At 65.3% G+C, this 14,804-nt stretch overlaps 1 protein-coding gene across 2 annotated transcripts in view; it reads right to left on the reverse strand.

Annotated features, from left to right (window-relative positions):
- Positions 1-2,619: 2,619 nt before the first annotated feature.
- Positions 2,620-14,804, reverse strand: part of CHLSN (cholesin) — a 101,891-nt gene continuing 89,706 nt past the window's right edge. For both annotated transcript variants that reach the window (XM_086691198.1, XM_086691199.1), the window contains 3 exons: positions 13,334-13,530; positions 7,827-7,908; positions 2,620-3,282 (listed from right to left, as the gene is read on the reverse strand). In XM_086691198.1, the coding sequence (XP_086547324.1) occupies positions 3,100-3,282; positions 7,827-7,908; positions 13,334-13,530 (462 nt within the window). In that variant the 3' untranslated portion in view covers positions 2,620-3,099. Of the gene's footprint in view, positions 3,283-7,826; positions 7,909-13,333; positions 13,531-14,804 lie in introns of those variants that run through there.

Here is a 14,804-nt window from a genome sequence, read left to right on the forward strand (position 1 = left end):
CTTTGCCGTGAGCTCTGCCCCGCGAGGCTCTGTCTCTGCTCCCCGGAACGGGTCTGACACCTGCACACGCTGTGTGGCCGCAGTCCCCGAAGGCGCCCCTGCCCCTGGGCGCTCCGTCACCGCAGGTGAGCAAGCTCACCGTTCCCAGAATCTCGTGTCAGTGGAACGGCGGTCTGAGGTCCCCCTTGTGGTCCAAGGTCCCCTGCCCAGTGCAACGCTGTGGCCTGTGTCAGTGTTTCTGTCCTTGTACTGCTGAGTGCTGTTTGCCTTGGTGTCCCGGTCACCTGCTGCTGGACGTCTGGGTTGTTTCTGGCTCGGGGGTGCCGACAGGCAAACAGCGGCCGCGGTCAAGCTTCCTGGCCCAGTGGCCCCACACAGACCTTGGTGAGTCAGGGACTCACAGACCGTCCTTCAGCACGCACGGCCCCCACCCCACGCCGTGGCCTGGCCCCGGGGCTCAGACTCTCCCACGTCACTGCCCCGGGGGCCTCATCCATGCCGTCTCTGACAGACACCCCCGGCAAGTGACGTTGGTCCCGGTGCGCCCAGGTGACATGTCTGTGTCTCCTCGCTCTGCCAGGGGGAACCTTGCAGTAGACAGCACTTTATGCCCTGGAAGGAGCCCTTAGGGAGGAAAGAGCACTCTCCCATCTGGTATCGGGGAGCGTTTGTGCTCAAGTGAAGGGAGTGCCCTGGTCTCCCGACTGTTTCCATTAACAGATGATGAGGACTTGGGACCCATCACATTCCCCTTTTCAACTTGGCTGCCAGGAAACCCAGAGCTATGGTTCTTGATCAATCAACCCTGATTCCTTAAAAAAAAAAAAAAAAAAAAAAAAAAAAGCCTTTTCTAGCTTATGGATCTTCCTTTGTGTGTCTACTTTTCAACGTATTTTTTAATGCTTACTTTTGAGAGACAGAGACAGGGCACAAGCAGGGGAGGGGGAGAGAGAGGGGGAGACACAGAATCCCAAGCAGGCTCCAGGCTCCAAGCTGTCAGCACAGAGCCTGACATGGGGCTCGAACCCACAAACTGCAAGCTCATGACCTGAGCCGAAGTCAGATGCTCAACGGACTGAGCCCCCCAGGTGCCCCTTAATGTGTTTTTTGGGTGCCTCCTCAAAGCTTAGGCACTGTGAGGCTGGCACCCCGATTGCTTGACACCCTCAGATTATCTGTGGAGCCGTGATGCCAACACATCGGATTGGTGATGCACTCACAGGCCTGCGCCAACTTGGGGTTCCAAAGTGCCTCCTGTTTGGGATGTCACTGATGCCTGGAGGGTCGGGACCTCCCCTCTGTCTCTAAAAGCCAAAGAGGGGGCCGCCAGGTGCTCTGGCCCGGAAGTGGGTGTGTGTGTGCACGTGGCGGGGTTTCAGCTGCACCAGTGGGAGGGGCGGAGCCAGATGCCCCCGGGGAGTGGCGGAGTATCACCCCTGCCCCTGGGGGGGGCGCGGGGGAGGCGTGGGTGTTGGGTGGGAGGTGGGGCCGCGTGACCCTCAGAACCCAGGGGTGTGGGTTGCAGGTGAGAGAGGGGAGGTCCCAAGGACCAGCCCAGGGCCCTCTGGAAGCCTGGGCCCCTCCTGGCCTGGGGAACCCTCACCTTGAGGCCTGACCCCATCAAGGAGAAGCGTCCCTCGGCACGGGTGGTTCACAGTACCCGAAGCTCAAGTGAAAGCAGAAACCGAGGCTGGGGACACTGCTGGGAGGGGACGCCTCGGGGGAACGTGGCTGGAAAGGCCTGGCCAGGTGCGGCCACAGCGAGGCCCCAGGCCTTCTTCTGGAATAAGCGGTCTACGCACAGGCCAGGAGCCCGTGACTCACTGTCGGCACCGTGACAGGACACAACCAGTTCACCTTACACACCTTCGTGCTGTCCTGGTTGTCTACTGCACGCGCCCCAGCAACAGGGTTTACGAACCCGCAAGGTGAGGACTCGGTGGTGACAGCTCACCTCTGCTTCGCACGGTGTCACCTGGGGTGGAAGCCGCTGGAGGGCCTGCCATCACCCTGGTGGATCCCCACGCAGCCTCCCCATCCGGCAGGGGCTTCCCACGTGAAGGCCGCCAAGTCCCAAGGACACACGTCCAGAGGGCGCCGCCTGCCTCCGCCTCCTGTCCTGGCCTCAGAGCCGCACGGCTCCACCCGTGCCTCATCCCATGCTGGAGGCTGACGCGCGTCCCCGCGGGCAGAGCGCCAAAGCCTGGGTGGATGAGTTTTAAAACCACCACATCTCCACCACCCTGTGATTCTCCACGTACAGGTGCCGGGAAGTGCAGGCCTCCTGAAGGTGGTCCCGGCACCGGCCGCCCACCGACTTCCCCCACTCGCTGAGGAGGTGTGGGCCGCGGTGCCCTGAGCGCAGCCTCCGGGGCACTGGGAGCCCCGTGACTTCTGGGGAGTTCAACGCACCCAGAGCTCCTCTCGGCATAGAACGAGCCTGTCCCGGGTCCGTGCAGACAGCGGCCTGCAGAGCAAGTGTTGGGCGCCCGCAGGCAGAAGCGCCACACGGGGAGTCTCACCAGGACGCCGTCCTGGGGGGGCTACGGCCACAGCCTGACGCACGTTCGTGGTCGATCAACGCACAAATGAGAACGAAACACACAGAACGAGAGCCACTGCCGACACAGGATGGTTTTACTGCAAACGGGAGTGGAAAAGGTCGGTGAACGCAGGCAGGTGACCAGGCAGCCCTGGCCGCCACCGGAGGGACCGCCCTCAGCCCCCAACAGGGACGGACCACTGCTGGCGGGAAGGGCTGGCTCTGGTGGATTTCTGAGTCATTCCAGTAGAAAACAGGCCTTTCCCTCGGCTTCCCTGTGGGCTCTGAGGCCACGGAGTGACCAGGCCAGTGTCTCTAGGTTACCCCCCAAGTGCTCCCGTTTGGTTGTGAAGGCATGAAAACCTGTCATCGTGGAGTCAGTCCTCCCGAGGGCCAGGGGCCCGGCCCCCGGAAGTCCCCGGGCCCACTGGCCGCTGCCCTGCTGCTGACCCCGCTTGCCCCTCGCTGGGGCCCCACTGCCGGGAGGACGCGGTCGCCCTCACCGAGAGGCCCGGGACCGCCTGGGGCTGCGGCAGTGACCCGGCCCGCCGGCAGCCCTAGGACAGCAGCTGTAGCACCTGCCGGACGCGCTGGATCGTCCCCAGCGGGAGGGTGTCCGCGCCCCTGGCCTCGTCTGACTTCTGCATCAGGGCCTCGGCCTTCTGCACCGTCAGCTCTCGGGCCCGGCCCCTCAGCCCCTCCAGGTAGGCCAGCAGGGTGGAGAAGAGCTCGTCGGGAACCTGGTGGGGGAAGAGGACCAGAGCGTTAGGGGCCGGGCGGGGTGAGGTGACGAGTGCGGACACTGAGCGGGCCCGGGCGTCAGGCGGCTCACCGCCTCCTCCTCCAGGCAGCAGAGCTCGGCGTCATCTCGGCCCCGGGCACGCCGACGGTGCGGGGCCCCGTGTGCCGCACCCCTGTTCCCACCCCGTGCCGCTGCTGTGGGACCACGGGGCTGGGGGAGGCGAGGAGGGCAGGCCAGTCTCCCGGTCTTTTTCGAGGGCTCGGGGCCCTGCAGCCATTGAATGTCACCCCCTCCCGAAAGGCCAGCCAGTCGACAGTTAACAGGCGTGTTTGTGAGGAGAGAAATCTTCTGAGACACACACACACACACACACACACACACACACACACACACACACACACACACACCCCGGGGGTCTGAGGGTGGAGCCCCCGCTGATAAAACCGAGTTCTGGCTCCCCGACCCCGGGCCCGGCTGGTCCCGTCCAGAGGGGAGAGTGAAGGGGCGGCCGGGTCCGCTCAGAAAGCAGGTAGTGACTCACAGGCCTCAATTCCAAAGCTTCAGCAGTGGAGGCGGAGGCAGAGACAGGCACACGGGGCAAGGGGACAGAGCCAGGCCCAGGCAGGAACCCCTCCACCCATGGTCAGCTGGCTCTTGACAAGGGCGCCCAGACCATTCGATGGGGAAGGGGGTCCCCACATCACTCCCCTCGCATGTGGACCCTCTCCCACCCCTTGTTGTCTCCCCCCCCCACCTCCCTGCACAGGCTTCCCCGGTGTTGGCGGCCAAGCCTGTGTCCTGCAGCAAGACTAGAAGATTCTACCGTGAAATTGAGGACACAGGAGAGAAAACCCAGATCCTGAGCCCAGCCCATCAGCTCAGGATCTGGGTCTCAGCTCAGGACACGGGCCCCTGGGGTGCGCGCAGCCCTGGCCAGGTTTCCAGGCCCTTCCTGACCCCACAGGGCATCACGTCAGAACAAAGTGTCTGATCTCAAAGTCAGAGGCCGAGCAAACAAACCAAAAGCGACCTGAACAAGATAAATGTCGTGCGGAGAGAAGGGAACTTCAAAGTGGTGTTGCTGACGTCCTCGAGAAGTAAGGAAACACGATCCACTGAGAACACGAGAGAAGAACACCGCCGAGAACGGCTGTGTCTTCAGCAACAGGGGTCACAGTCTGTCTTTGGTCACAGGGCCATCCTGCTCTGACCGGCCCCTCCCCAACGCCTGTGACACTGAGCTCCTCGGCACTCGCTCAAAGGCCACCTGCATCGTCTGCTCTGGACAGAGGTCGACACACACCCTTTGTCCGTTTTAGAGTTGGGCTGCCCTTCTGTCGACCTAGAAAAGCTCCCACAGTCCGTGAGATCGGGATCTGCGCCCACCTCCTCCCTCCTGTGGGTGGGTGGGTGGCCATCTCCCCACCCGCCAGTCTGAGTCTGTGGTCGCTGTGCTGGGGCAGTCGGCGCCTGTGCCCGACCTGAGGCCACAACAGGTGCCCCCAGATTCGCTTCTGGGAGCTCTAGTTTCAGCCCCGACATCCGGGGCCTCGATCCGCTTTGAGGGCTGCTGACAGAGGTCAGATGGGGTCACCTTCCTTCCTTGACACGTGCAAATCCAGCTGGCAAAACTCCGCTTGCGGAGGAGGCCATTCTTTCCCCGTCGAATGGTCGTGGCTCCCTCCGCCTCTGTGGACCCTGAGCGTACTCGTTCCCTTCCGGGCTTTCTATTCCCCTCCCTTGTCATCCACCCCCACGGGGGTCGGATGTGGCTTCTGTCTCATCCGTGAAACCGAATCGCATATCCTGCTCCCGACAGGAAGTGCTCATGCACACCCACGCACACACGCAGACACGCGGCAGCCATGAGGTCAGGCCCGTGCGCCTCAGGGGCTCGAAGTGAGGCTGGGGTGGGGGTGGGGGTGGGGGTGGGGGTTCTTCAAGTAGGCGCACCAGGAAGACAGGGCACGCGTGGGACCACGGAACAGGTTCGTCTCACGTCACGGCCTCTGCTGTTCCCGCGAGCAGCACCGGGGCGCCACTGCTGCCACGGTCCAGCCAAGGAGGGTCCGGCCCTCTGCTCCGGGGCCACACACAGCCGGTGGGGCACGTGGGCGGGACGGCAGGACGCCCACAAAGGGAAGCGGGGCTCGGTGTGGGGCCAGGAGGCAGCACCGTCTAGCGTCTGGGGGCCGGAGCAACCAGGACCCCCAGCTTTGGCCCCGGGGTCCCCTCCTGTTCCTGCCACCAGCCTGCTGAGTCACGCAGGCCCGGGAGCGTCTGCGGAACCAAGGGCCGGGCACACCGTTCCCAGGGCCGGGCACACCGTTCCCAGGGCCCTTCCCCCTTCCCCGCCTCCGCGCCTCCCCTCCTACCCCCCCACCCCCAGGCGCCTCGGCCACAGTCATCCGCTGCGGTCCAGGGCTTTCTTCTATCCCACTGCCTGTGCTGGACCCCAAGTGAACCCTGACCCTGACCTCAGGGGGCTCACCAGAGACCAATGAATCCATCGGTCCATCCGCCCACCCGTTACTGCGCCCCTCCGGAAAGGCCCCGGACACCACCCCTCCCCCCAGCTGGGTTCAGGTGCACGTGCCCCGGTTTCCAGGGGAGCCCAGGCAGCTCCGGGGCGTTAGGCTCAGAGATGTGGGGGTCCGTGAAAGCCGACGAGCCTTGTCCTTCCGGGTTCACGTCCCAGCGGGGCAGATGGCTAAGTAAATGACAGGACACCGGGAAGGTGCCAAGTCCATCCGCTGGGGGACAGTCTACTCACAGAAACCTAATTGACACACACACAGAGTTAACCCCAAAGAGATCAAAGACCTAAAGGTAAGAACAGAAACTACAAAACCCTCACAAGGAAACACTGGGGTAATTCTGCTGACCTTGGGTGAGACCGTGATTTCTTAGTTATGACACCAGACGCACAAGTGACAAAAGAAAAAAAGACAAAAATCAGGCTTCGTCAAAATTATGACACGTCTCCAGCCCACCTCCCAGTGGGCAGTGACCAGGTGGTCTCCAGGGGCCTCAGGAAGCAAGGCCTCGGTTCCCGAGGCGCCTAGGCCCCTCCTCAGGGCACAGCGAGTCCACACAGGCTGGGAGTGGCTGTCAGGCCACCATCACCTGCCAGCACCTTGAGGCCCCAGGGGGGAAGGGGGCGGGCAGGGTGGTCAGGACACAGGTCTCTGTCCACAGCTGCCCGCTGGCTCCGTGTGTGTGACACCTGCTCCAGAGAGTTCCAGGGACGGTGTGTCCGCGGGGCCCGGGCTCCTGGGCACAGAAGTCTGGTGATGTGCTGGGGGAGGGGGTGTGGGCCCTGAGCTATGGCGAGTGGGGAGCGGCCACGGATCGGCACGGGACGGGGGGGTCACGGGGAAGGAAGGGTGGGGTGTCACGCCCCAGTGCGGGCTCTGCGGTGGGTCACAAGGCCGGCCCGTGACTCCTGCAGCGGTACAGGCTGGCCCAGCCCTGGCGCCTGTTTGGAAAGCTGTCCCCCCACCCTGATTTCAGAGTCTGGCTCTCAGGCGTGTCCTTCCCCGGTCACGGGCACACAGGCACCCTGGACCTCCCTGCAGCAGGGCCGTCACGCTTGTGACAAAAGCTATACTTGTCAGAACAAATGGCGGTAGCAGGGGCTTACGCAGCCTGGGAGAAGACCCTCGCAGACGCAGATGTGGCTCTGGTGGGGCGGGGGAGGGGGCAGGCGGCCAGGCTCTGCCCAAGGGCGGAAAGCCAGCCGACCAAGGCAGACGAGGGTGGACCAAGGAGCACCACGTGGCAAGCACCAGGGCGACCACTGGCCAGGAGGAGAGCCGCCAACGGTGTGGTGGCAATCGGGGCGTTTCTAGAATCCCGAAGCAGGTCCACAGACGTGGCCGATTACCGCACGCTCAAACGCAGGTGCCCCCTGAATCATGTGACCGAGGGAGGTCGGCATGGACCATCCTGCACCAGGTGCGTTGGGAGGGCACCCCCGTGCCCCACCTGTGTCTGAGAACTGGCTTCTCCCAGACGCACTCCCCACCCCGCCAGGTGCACACAGCTCTCCTCCCCACCGGGGACGCACGCTCCACACCTCCCTCCGCTCACTCACCACGCACATGGCAGTCGCCGTCCTACATCTGCACATGCTTCCCCTCCCCCAGCGTGCACACACGATTGCTGTCGGACATGTGCGCACACCTGCCCTCCCCTGCCCTACACCCCCCCAGTGTGCACACCCCTGCCCCTGCCCTAACGCCCTCCCAGCGTGCACACCCCTGCCCTAACAACCTCCCAGCGTGCACACACCTGCTCTAACCACGCCCACCGGGTGTGCACACCCCTGCTCCCTGCCTCATGTACACCCCTGCCCCTCGGTGCACACCCCTGCCCTCACCTCCCCCCAGCATGCACACCCCTGCCCTAAAGCCCTCCCAGCGTGCACACACCTGCCCTAACCATCCCCCCCCCCCCACCCTGGCCGTGTGCATAACCCTGTCCAAACCACCTGCAGCATGCACACCCCTGCTTCCCCCCCCGCCCCACCGGTGCACATACCTGGCCGTCGTCATACATGTGCAGTAGCAGCCAGGTCTGCCTCGTCTTCTGGAACTTCCAGCTCTCATGCTTCTGGGCCCAGCTGGGAAGCAAGGACAGGACACGTCAGGCGCCGGCGGGAACTGACAGAGGGTCTGTGCAGCAGGTGTGTGGAGGCCCCTCCCCAGCTGGAGGGTGGCAGACGAGGAGCAGCGGAGGGGGCTCAGGGGCCTGGCGCTGGGAGGGCGCCTCACTCCCGAGCGCCTGCCTCCACATCCGCGCCAGACGGCACGGGCCCCCGGAGGCTCCTGAAATCAGCCGCTCCCGCGTCAGCCTTCACCGTGTGCCCGCCGGAGCGGGGACGGCCTCCCAACTGAGAGCTGTGTGTGGAGGGTGAGGGAGAGCAGCCCGGGGGGAGCCAGGAACCCTGACCCCGAGGGTCGTGCTGGTGTGGGCCACCTGAGGCCGTGTGACCCCCCACCCCAGCCCCCACCCAACCCGCGGCCACGAGGCCAGCCTGCTGACAAGCAGGAGGAAGAGAAGGGCGGCGTGTCTGGGACTCGGGGGCACCGAGGGGTGTGGGCAGGAGGGCGGGGGGTGAGCCCCCAGGGTGTGTGATGTGCCCTAGCTGCAGCCTCGACTGGAGGGACAGTAGCTCGCGGGGCTGAGGTGGAGTCACTCTTACTCGACTTCACACACACGGTCACGTGACAGCAGAGCCGCCTGAGCCCAGCCCCACGTCTGCCGGGGACCACGGGCACTTTGTGTGGCAGCCACAGAACAGGACCTGAGCCAGACCGGGTCCCTGCTCCCATCCCATCCCGCTGGGGACCCGTGGATTCACATCTGGGATCTGGCCCTGGAGACTGACCGGCGCCCCTACAAAGTGGTGTGCCTTCAGGGCACCACGACCCGGACTCCCGCACCCGCAGGTGTGGCCCTCGGCCTGTGCCCGGAACGAGTGCGCGGCAGAAATCGGGCCGCGGTCATTAGAGGAGGCCCCGAGGAAGAGCCCAAGAGCCGCCAGGCCGGGCGCTGTCCCTGGCTGATCCCTGCGGGTTAACCCGAGGGGCCCCTGCCCCGTGCTGGTTATCAAGTGACTGCGCTGGCTCACACCGTGCATCGCCCACTCTGCTGGGGGGGGGGGGGTCTTCAAAAAATGGGTTTGCCAGATGGCGCGACGCTAAGTAGAAGTAGCTGCAGACCCATAAAAACAGGACACGGAGGCTGATGCACTCTGGTTCCAGCAAGCAACCCCCTGGAGCCGACGGTCCACGGAGCCCTGGCCAGGCCTCCCGTGAGCAGCCTTCCCAGCAAGTCCTGTGGCCACAGCTCCTGTGACTCCTCCCCCAAAGGTGTAGGCCCTGGGCTCGTCCGGCCCTGAGGAGCGGCTGTCTTGGGGTCTGCTCCTCCCGGGTCTTGGGTTTCGACTTACTAGCAAGCCCTTTGCTGTGCTTACTCCTTCTTTACAATAAACTTTCTCTGTTCAAATCACCATTTGGTTCCACTGACCACCTGCACGCTGGCCAATTCCCCTGCCCTGGAAGATGGCACACGACCTCCCCAAGGGTCTGTGGGGTCCATCCTGGGCTGACGGAGGGTGTGGAGGTGCCGAGCTCCACTGCCTGGGACCTGGGGCTCCACGGACCTGGCTGCCATGGCCACAGCATCGACAACACGGACGGGCTGTGTGCCTGACCCGAGCCAGGGTTCTGGTCTAGCTTAGGCTCAACCCCCCCCTTGTGGTCACCTGAACCCCCAGACAGTGTTACGGTGGCTTCAGATCTGCCGTGTGGGCCCAAAGGAAGCAAGGGGCACTGGCTGGGAGCCCCAAGCCCCTAGGCCACGACAGGCAGAGGGGAGGCCCCCAGACCAGGACGACGAGGACACAGGAGTGAAGTTGGGGATGACGGACATGAACAAGCCAGCCCGCCTCTCCAGGCTCCTGCTCCGTCTCAGAGACGCCTCCCTGAGAGGCAGGACCCGTGGGGATAGAGAATCTGAGAGACCAGGGTCCACAGGGAGGGAGCGGGGACCCCGCGTTAGGTGGGCTCCCTGGTCGTAAGGGCTGAGCCCCACCCTCCCGAGGGGGTACGGAGTCGTCAGTGGCTCCCAGAGAACGTGGCTCCGTGAGGTCATGGGTGAAGGACGCTTCAACACCCAGATGGGCAGAAGCACGTGCAGCTGCTGTACAGGCCCCCGGCCCACGGCCACCCAGAGACACGTGTGTCCCACGGGCCCCGCCTGAGCCCCAACATCGGGCAGGTTCTGGAGCCCCTGAGCTGGTGAATGTGTCTCTATCTCCACCAACCTGTCCCCAAGGCCGCGGTCTTCAGGGAAACCCTAAGAACCCGGCCCCAGGCCTCACACGTGCCAACCCCCACGTTCCAGCCGGCAGTGCCATCGCGGCCTAGAGCAGCCCGTGCTCTCGCGGCAATCAGACAACTCGCGGATTTCGTACGGCCCGGTCTGCACGGCAGAAATCTCTCAGCTCACGGGAAGGTGGAATTGGCTGGCCGGCCCAGGCCCCGGGCGTAAACGAGGGATGGGGCCCAGCAGCCTCTCGTCCCGGGAAGGCAGGCCCTGAGTCGCTGAGGCCGCACGCCCCGCTGACCCCCGCTTACGCAGCACCTGATCGAGTCCCGGCCTGCGCTGGGGATGGGGCTGGGGGCCGGGCGCCCAGCGGGACAGGACACCCCGTGAGAGAGGAGCTGCTGTGTCCGGCTCAGTCGGCGGGAGGGGCCCCGGTGGAAGAGGGAAGAAACAGCCGGAGTCCGTCTCCCTGCCCCCAGCCTGGCGAGGGGTTGGTGTGGGGTCTCCGGGGAGAGCATGCTGGCTGCCTTGGCCCTGGGTCTGACATCCCACAGGGGCCAGGCTGCCCTCGGGGCTCCCTCGGGGCTCCCGCGGGCCCAGAGACCACCGCTACCATTCCAAGCACACGCATGGGGTGCAGCTCCCGCCACACAAGACCTACAGCTGCCAGGCACGGGGACGCCGGGCGGCCACAGGAGCCCGCGCGGGCTGGAGGCGAGGCCCAGACAGCAGAGGACAGGCGGCCTACCACAACATGGATGGGGTCCCCGGGCCAGCCTCTAGGTAATGGGGCATCTGGACAGGACAGGCCCCCGGTGGGTGAACGCCAGGGAGCTGGGCAGTCCACGCGGCGGCGGGAGGCGTGGCCTCGGGAGTGAAGACCGGGTCCGCAGCCCGGCCTCTTGTCGCCCACACGGGGTGTACGCGAAGAGCGGCCGCAGGCCTCTAGCCTGTCCTCACCCCCGCCCACCCCAGGCGGGCTCTGCGCCCGTGGCACAGCCTGAGGTCCACTCTGTGGCTGGCCTGTCCCCCGGCTTCTCCGTCCAGCCCGGCCCCGCGGCCTCCTGTGTCCAGCTGTGACCCGTGCACGCTCACAGAAACACACGTGGGCTCTCAGGCTGACAGCCGAGACTACAGAGGACGACCCTCTCGCTCGAGGACCCACGTTGACAAGCAGCAGGCTGGCTCCAGCCCAGGCCCTGCCATCCCCAAGGCTGGTGCCCCACGCCGTGCTGACAGCCCAACTGAGCCGGGGACCCCACACCCGCACGCCAGCGGAGGGAGCAGCAGGCATCTGTCCTCAAGTACCAGGGGGCCCCCACCCACGCGCTCCTGCCCTCTCTGGCCACCAACCGAGGACGGCCTTCAGCTCTGACCTCAGAGAACACGGCTGCACGGACGGTGCTGAGCCCCTGAACCAGGCAGCCCTCGGCATTCTCGAGCTGCTGCTGTGTATGGTCCCTGCAGGGCTCACCCCTCTAGACCCATGACATGCAGCAGGGCCAATCCAGCCTCTGCCAGGGCTACGGGGGCTGGCGATGCCCCTGCACCCCTGCTGAGTTTAGGGAGGGAGGCCGGGAGGGCTGAGCCAGAGACCTGGTCCCAGCACATGCAGATTCCCCAGCCGCACCCCAGACCCCAGACCCAGCTCTCTCTTCACTGGGACGTGTGGGAGCGTGTGCCCAGGTGACACCAACGCTGGGGGCTGGACTCCTTAAGGGGTGCTGGTTCCAGCCCCGTCCACTGTGCCCAGCAGCCAAGAGTGCAGAGGCCCCAGGGTCCCACGTCGCACAGAATTACACATCCCTAAGGCTGGGGACGGGGACCAGCGGACAGGGTCCTCCTCACCCAGGCCAGGCTGCGGGACCCTCAGTTCTCTGCCCTGAGGAGGCCAGCCAGCTGGTGTGCTGGATTCCTGCCCCCAACGCAGTCACGCCCGGGGCCAGCAGGTGGAGTCACGGAGCTGGGACGGGGGGCACTCGCCTTCCTGGCTGAGCCCTTCCAGGGACCCCTCCGGGGAGGAGCCAAGAGGGTGCCGCTCGGCAGCCCCCTGGGTTATCGGCATCTTTGTTTAACACGTACAGGATGCAAACGAGGAACACAGCGAGACACGGCCTCACACCCACCCGCGTGGCTGTCATCAGCGAAGGCGGGCGCGGACGGGCAGAGGTCGGGGCCCTTGCCGGTGGGGCTGTTAACGTGGCGCAGCCGCCGTGGGCAGGTCTGCAGCTCCTGCAAAAACGGGGTCCCTGGCGATCCCGCTCCGAGGCTGTGCCCGAGACCGAGGAAGACATGTCCCCACAAGATCCCGTACGGGGACACGCACCACAGCATCAGCCACAACGGCCCCGCGCCCGAAACAAGCCGAACGCCCACGAGCGGGTGAGCGGATAAACGAGACGTGGCGTATGCGTGCGGTGCGTGGTATCTGGCCGTAAAGAGAAAGGGACGCCTGACATGTGCTGCAACGTGGGTGGGCCTCAAACGTTTCGCCGAGCGAAGGAAGCGCTTCGCAAAAGGCCACGCTGTGCGTGACTCCCACGGGCACAATCGTCCGGAATGGACGCGCCCACAGAGACACGGGGTGGACGAGGGCTTGGGTGGAGGCGGGCGGGGCGGTCTGAGGGGAATGGGGAGTGAGTGCCGGGAGCAGGGGCTGCTGTTGGAGTCAAAGGAGTTCGGCGGCGGCCGGGGCGGCTGCGCATACACCGCTCCCCACGATCAACGCACAGATGAGTGCGTCGGAGCCGGGTCTCCCCAGGGAAGCCCGTCTTGGTGCTGGCCGCTGGTGCCACTGGACGGACCCCACTTCCGGAGGAGGAAAACCATTGTGGGCGGCGGGGGCGGGGGGAGGCTGCTGGAACCCGTGACTTTACTTCCCCGCGGGTTCCTCTGCCAACAGAAGCCAGCGATTTCACTGGGGCCTGGCTTTTCCGGGAGCTCCTAGACAGGCTTGCACAGAGCTGTTGGCAAATGCCAGGCTCTGCCTGCCGTGGGAACGGGGTAAACCAGGGTCTGCCAGGCACCCCGAGGGCTCGAGTGGGCACTGGGGGTGGTGGTTCTGTGGTGACGCCCACCAGGGCAGGTCCCAGGCTGCGGGGACACCACTGGCCCCAGGAGCCAGATTTGGAGCAGCTCACCCAAGCCCCCGTCCCTCCTGGTACACCAGAGACCCTCCGGACCCGGCCAGGCCCCGCGTGAGAGGGTCGCCTTACCCACGGAGGTAGTCCAGGGCCAGCTGGGCCCCGGAGGGCTTGGCCGGCACGCTCGGGGCTGCATCCTTCCGAAGCTGCTTCCTCTCCTCTTTCCTCCGCTCCTTTTTCAGCTTCCTCTCCAGGACCCTCTTCTCCTCCGGGGTCAGCTCGGGCAGCTCGAGGGCCGTGTCCTGTCCGGCGCCCCAGGCGGCTCCTCCCTGAAAGGCAAGGGAAAACCGGCCTGGAAGGGTGCCCCTCAGCTCCCTGGACCCCCTCCCTCACCCCCAGTACCTGGGGAAGGGGCTGTCAAAGTCTTGCCCTCCCGGGGACCCAGGAGACCCAGCGCCTGGTGACAAGTCCTGCGGGGAAGGGCCGGGTGTGACTATCTCACCCCAGCACGTGTCAAAGCTCACTGACCTCGGACCTCTCTCCTGACCCTGCACCTGCACTCACGCACTGGGGACAAGGATTTCTGGGCGGAGAGGAGAGCCCCATCCCCCCACAGCCCTGCAGGAGACCTGCCCCTCCTCCTTTCCCTCTCCCCAGCCCCCCAGCCCTGTTGCTGCCCCCACTGTCTGCTGCCCTCAGGCTGCCCGCAGACCAGGTGCACTGAGGCAGGGCTGAGAGCATGCTGCTCAAGGTTGGGGGGTGGGGTACCCACAGAGGCCTTTCCACTTAGGAACCCCTCCCGAGGAAGGCCTGGGTGCCTCCCCCAGCAGCTAAGCGGTTGGTGGACGCAGGCTGCCGGCCTCTCGCTCTCCCCTGATAGGGCCGCGGCCTCCTGACACCCTTTTTCCCAGATACCTTGCGCCCAGCAGTACAGCCCCAACCCGCTCCCCGTATCAAACCAAACCAGGCTTTCAACGGGGCGGGGGATCATGACCCCAGGACCTGCACACACGTCCCCTTTCCTGGAAAACCTGGCACACGAGCACTGGTCACTCCGCCTCTGGCCTGGGACCAGGCCACTGCCCCAAGGCCTCCGGAAGGGCAAAGGCTACCCCAGGCACATCCAGCGTTTGCAGACCTCCCCCTCCCCTCCCCTCCCCTCCCCTCTCGCCTCCCCAGAGGCCAGCTTACAAAGTGCCAGTGCCTTGACAACCTTTGTGTTCCCACTCAACGCCAGATCTTTCCGGAATCTTCTAAAACAAAAGAGACGCTCTCTCTCCAGCTCCCCCCTCTGCCTCCTTTAAAACCAGCAGTGGGGCCTCCAGGCTGCCCCAGGGAGGCTCCAGCAGCCCTGACACCACGTACACGCATGTGCACACACACGCACGGCTCCTCTCACACGGGGCTCACAGGCCGCCAGCACAGGGGGTGCTTCCAGAGGGGGTCTCTGGACAGACACAGCCCTGGGGCGGCACATGCCCCCTGCCTGCAAGCCTAGTTGCCCGAGGCCATCGGGATTTCTGAGGGTTTCCTGAGGTCCAGGGGAGCAGTGGTGACACCATGATGGGAGGCAGGAGGGCAGGCCCGGTGCCCTCCTGGGGTC

This window comes from Puma concolor, chromosome E3 (assembly GCF_028749965.1).
Source record: "Puma concolor isolate L17-30 chromosome E3, mPumCon1.1.hap2, whole genome shotgun sequence".
NCBI classification, from domain to species: Eukaryota; Metazoa; Chordata; class Mammalia; order Carnivora; family Felidae; genus Puma; species Puma concolor.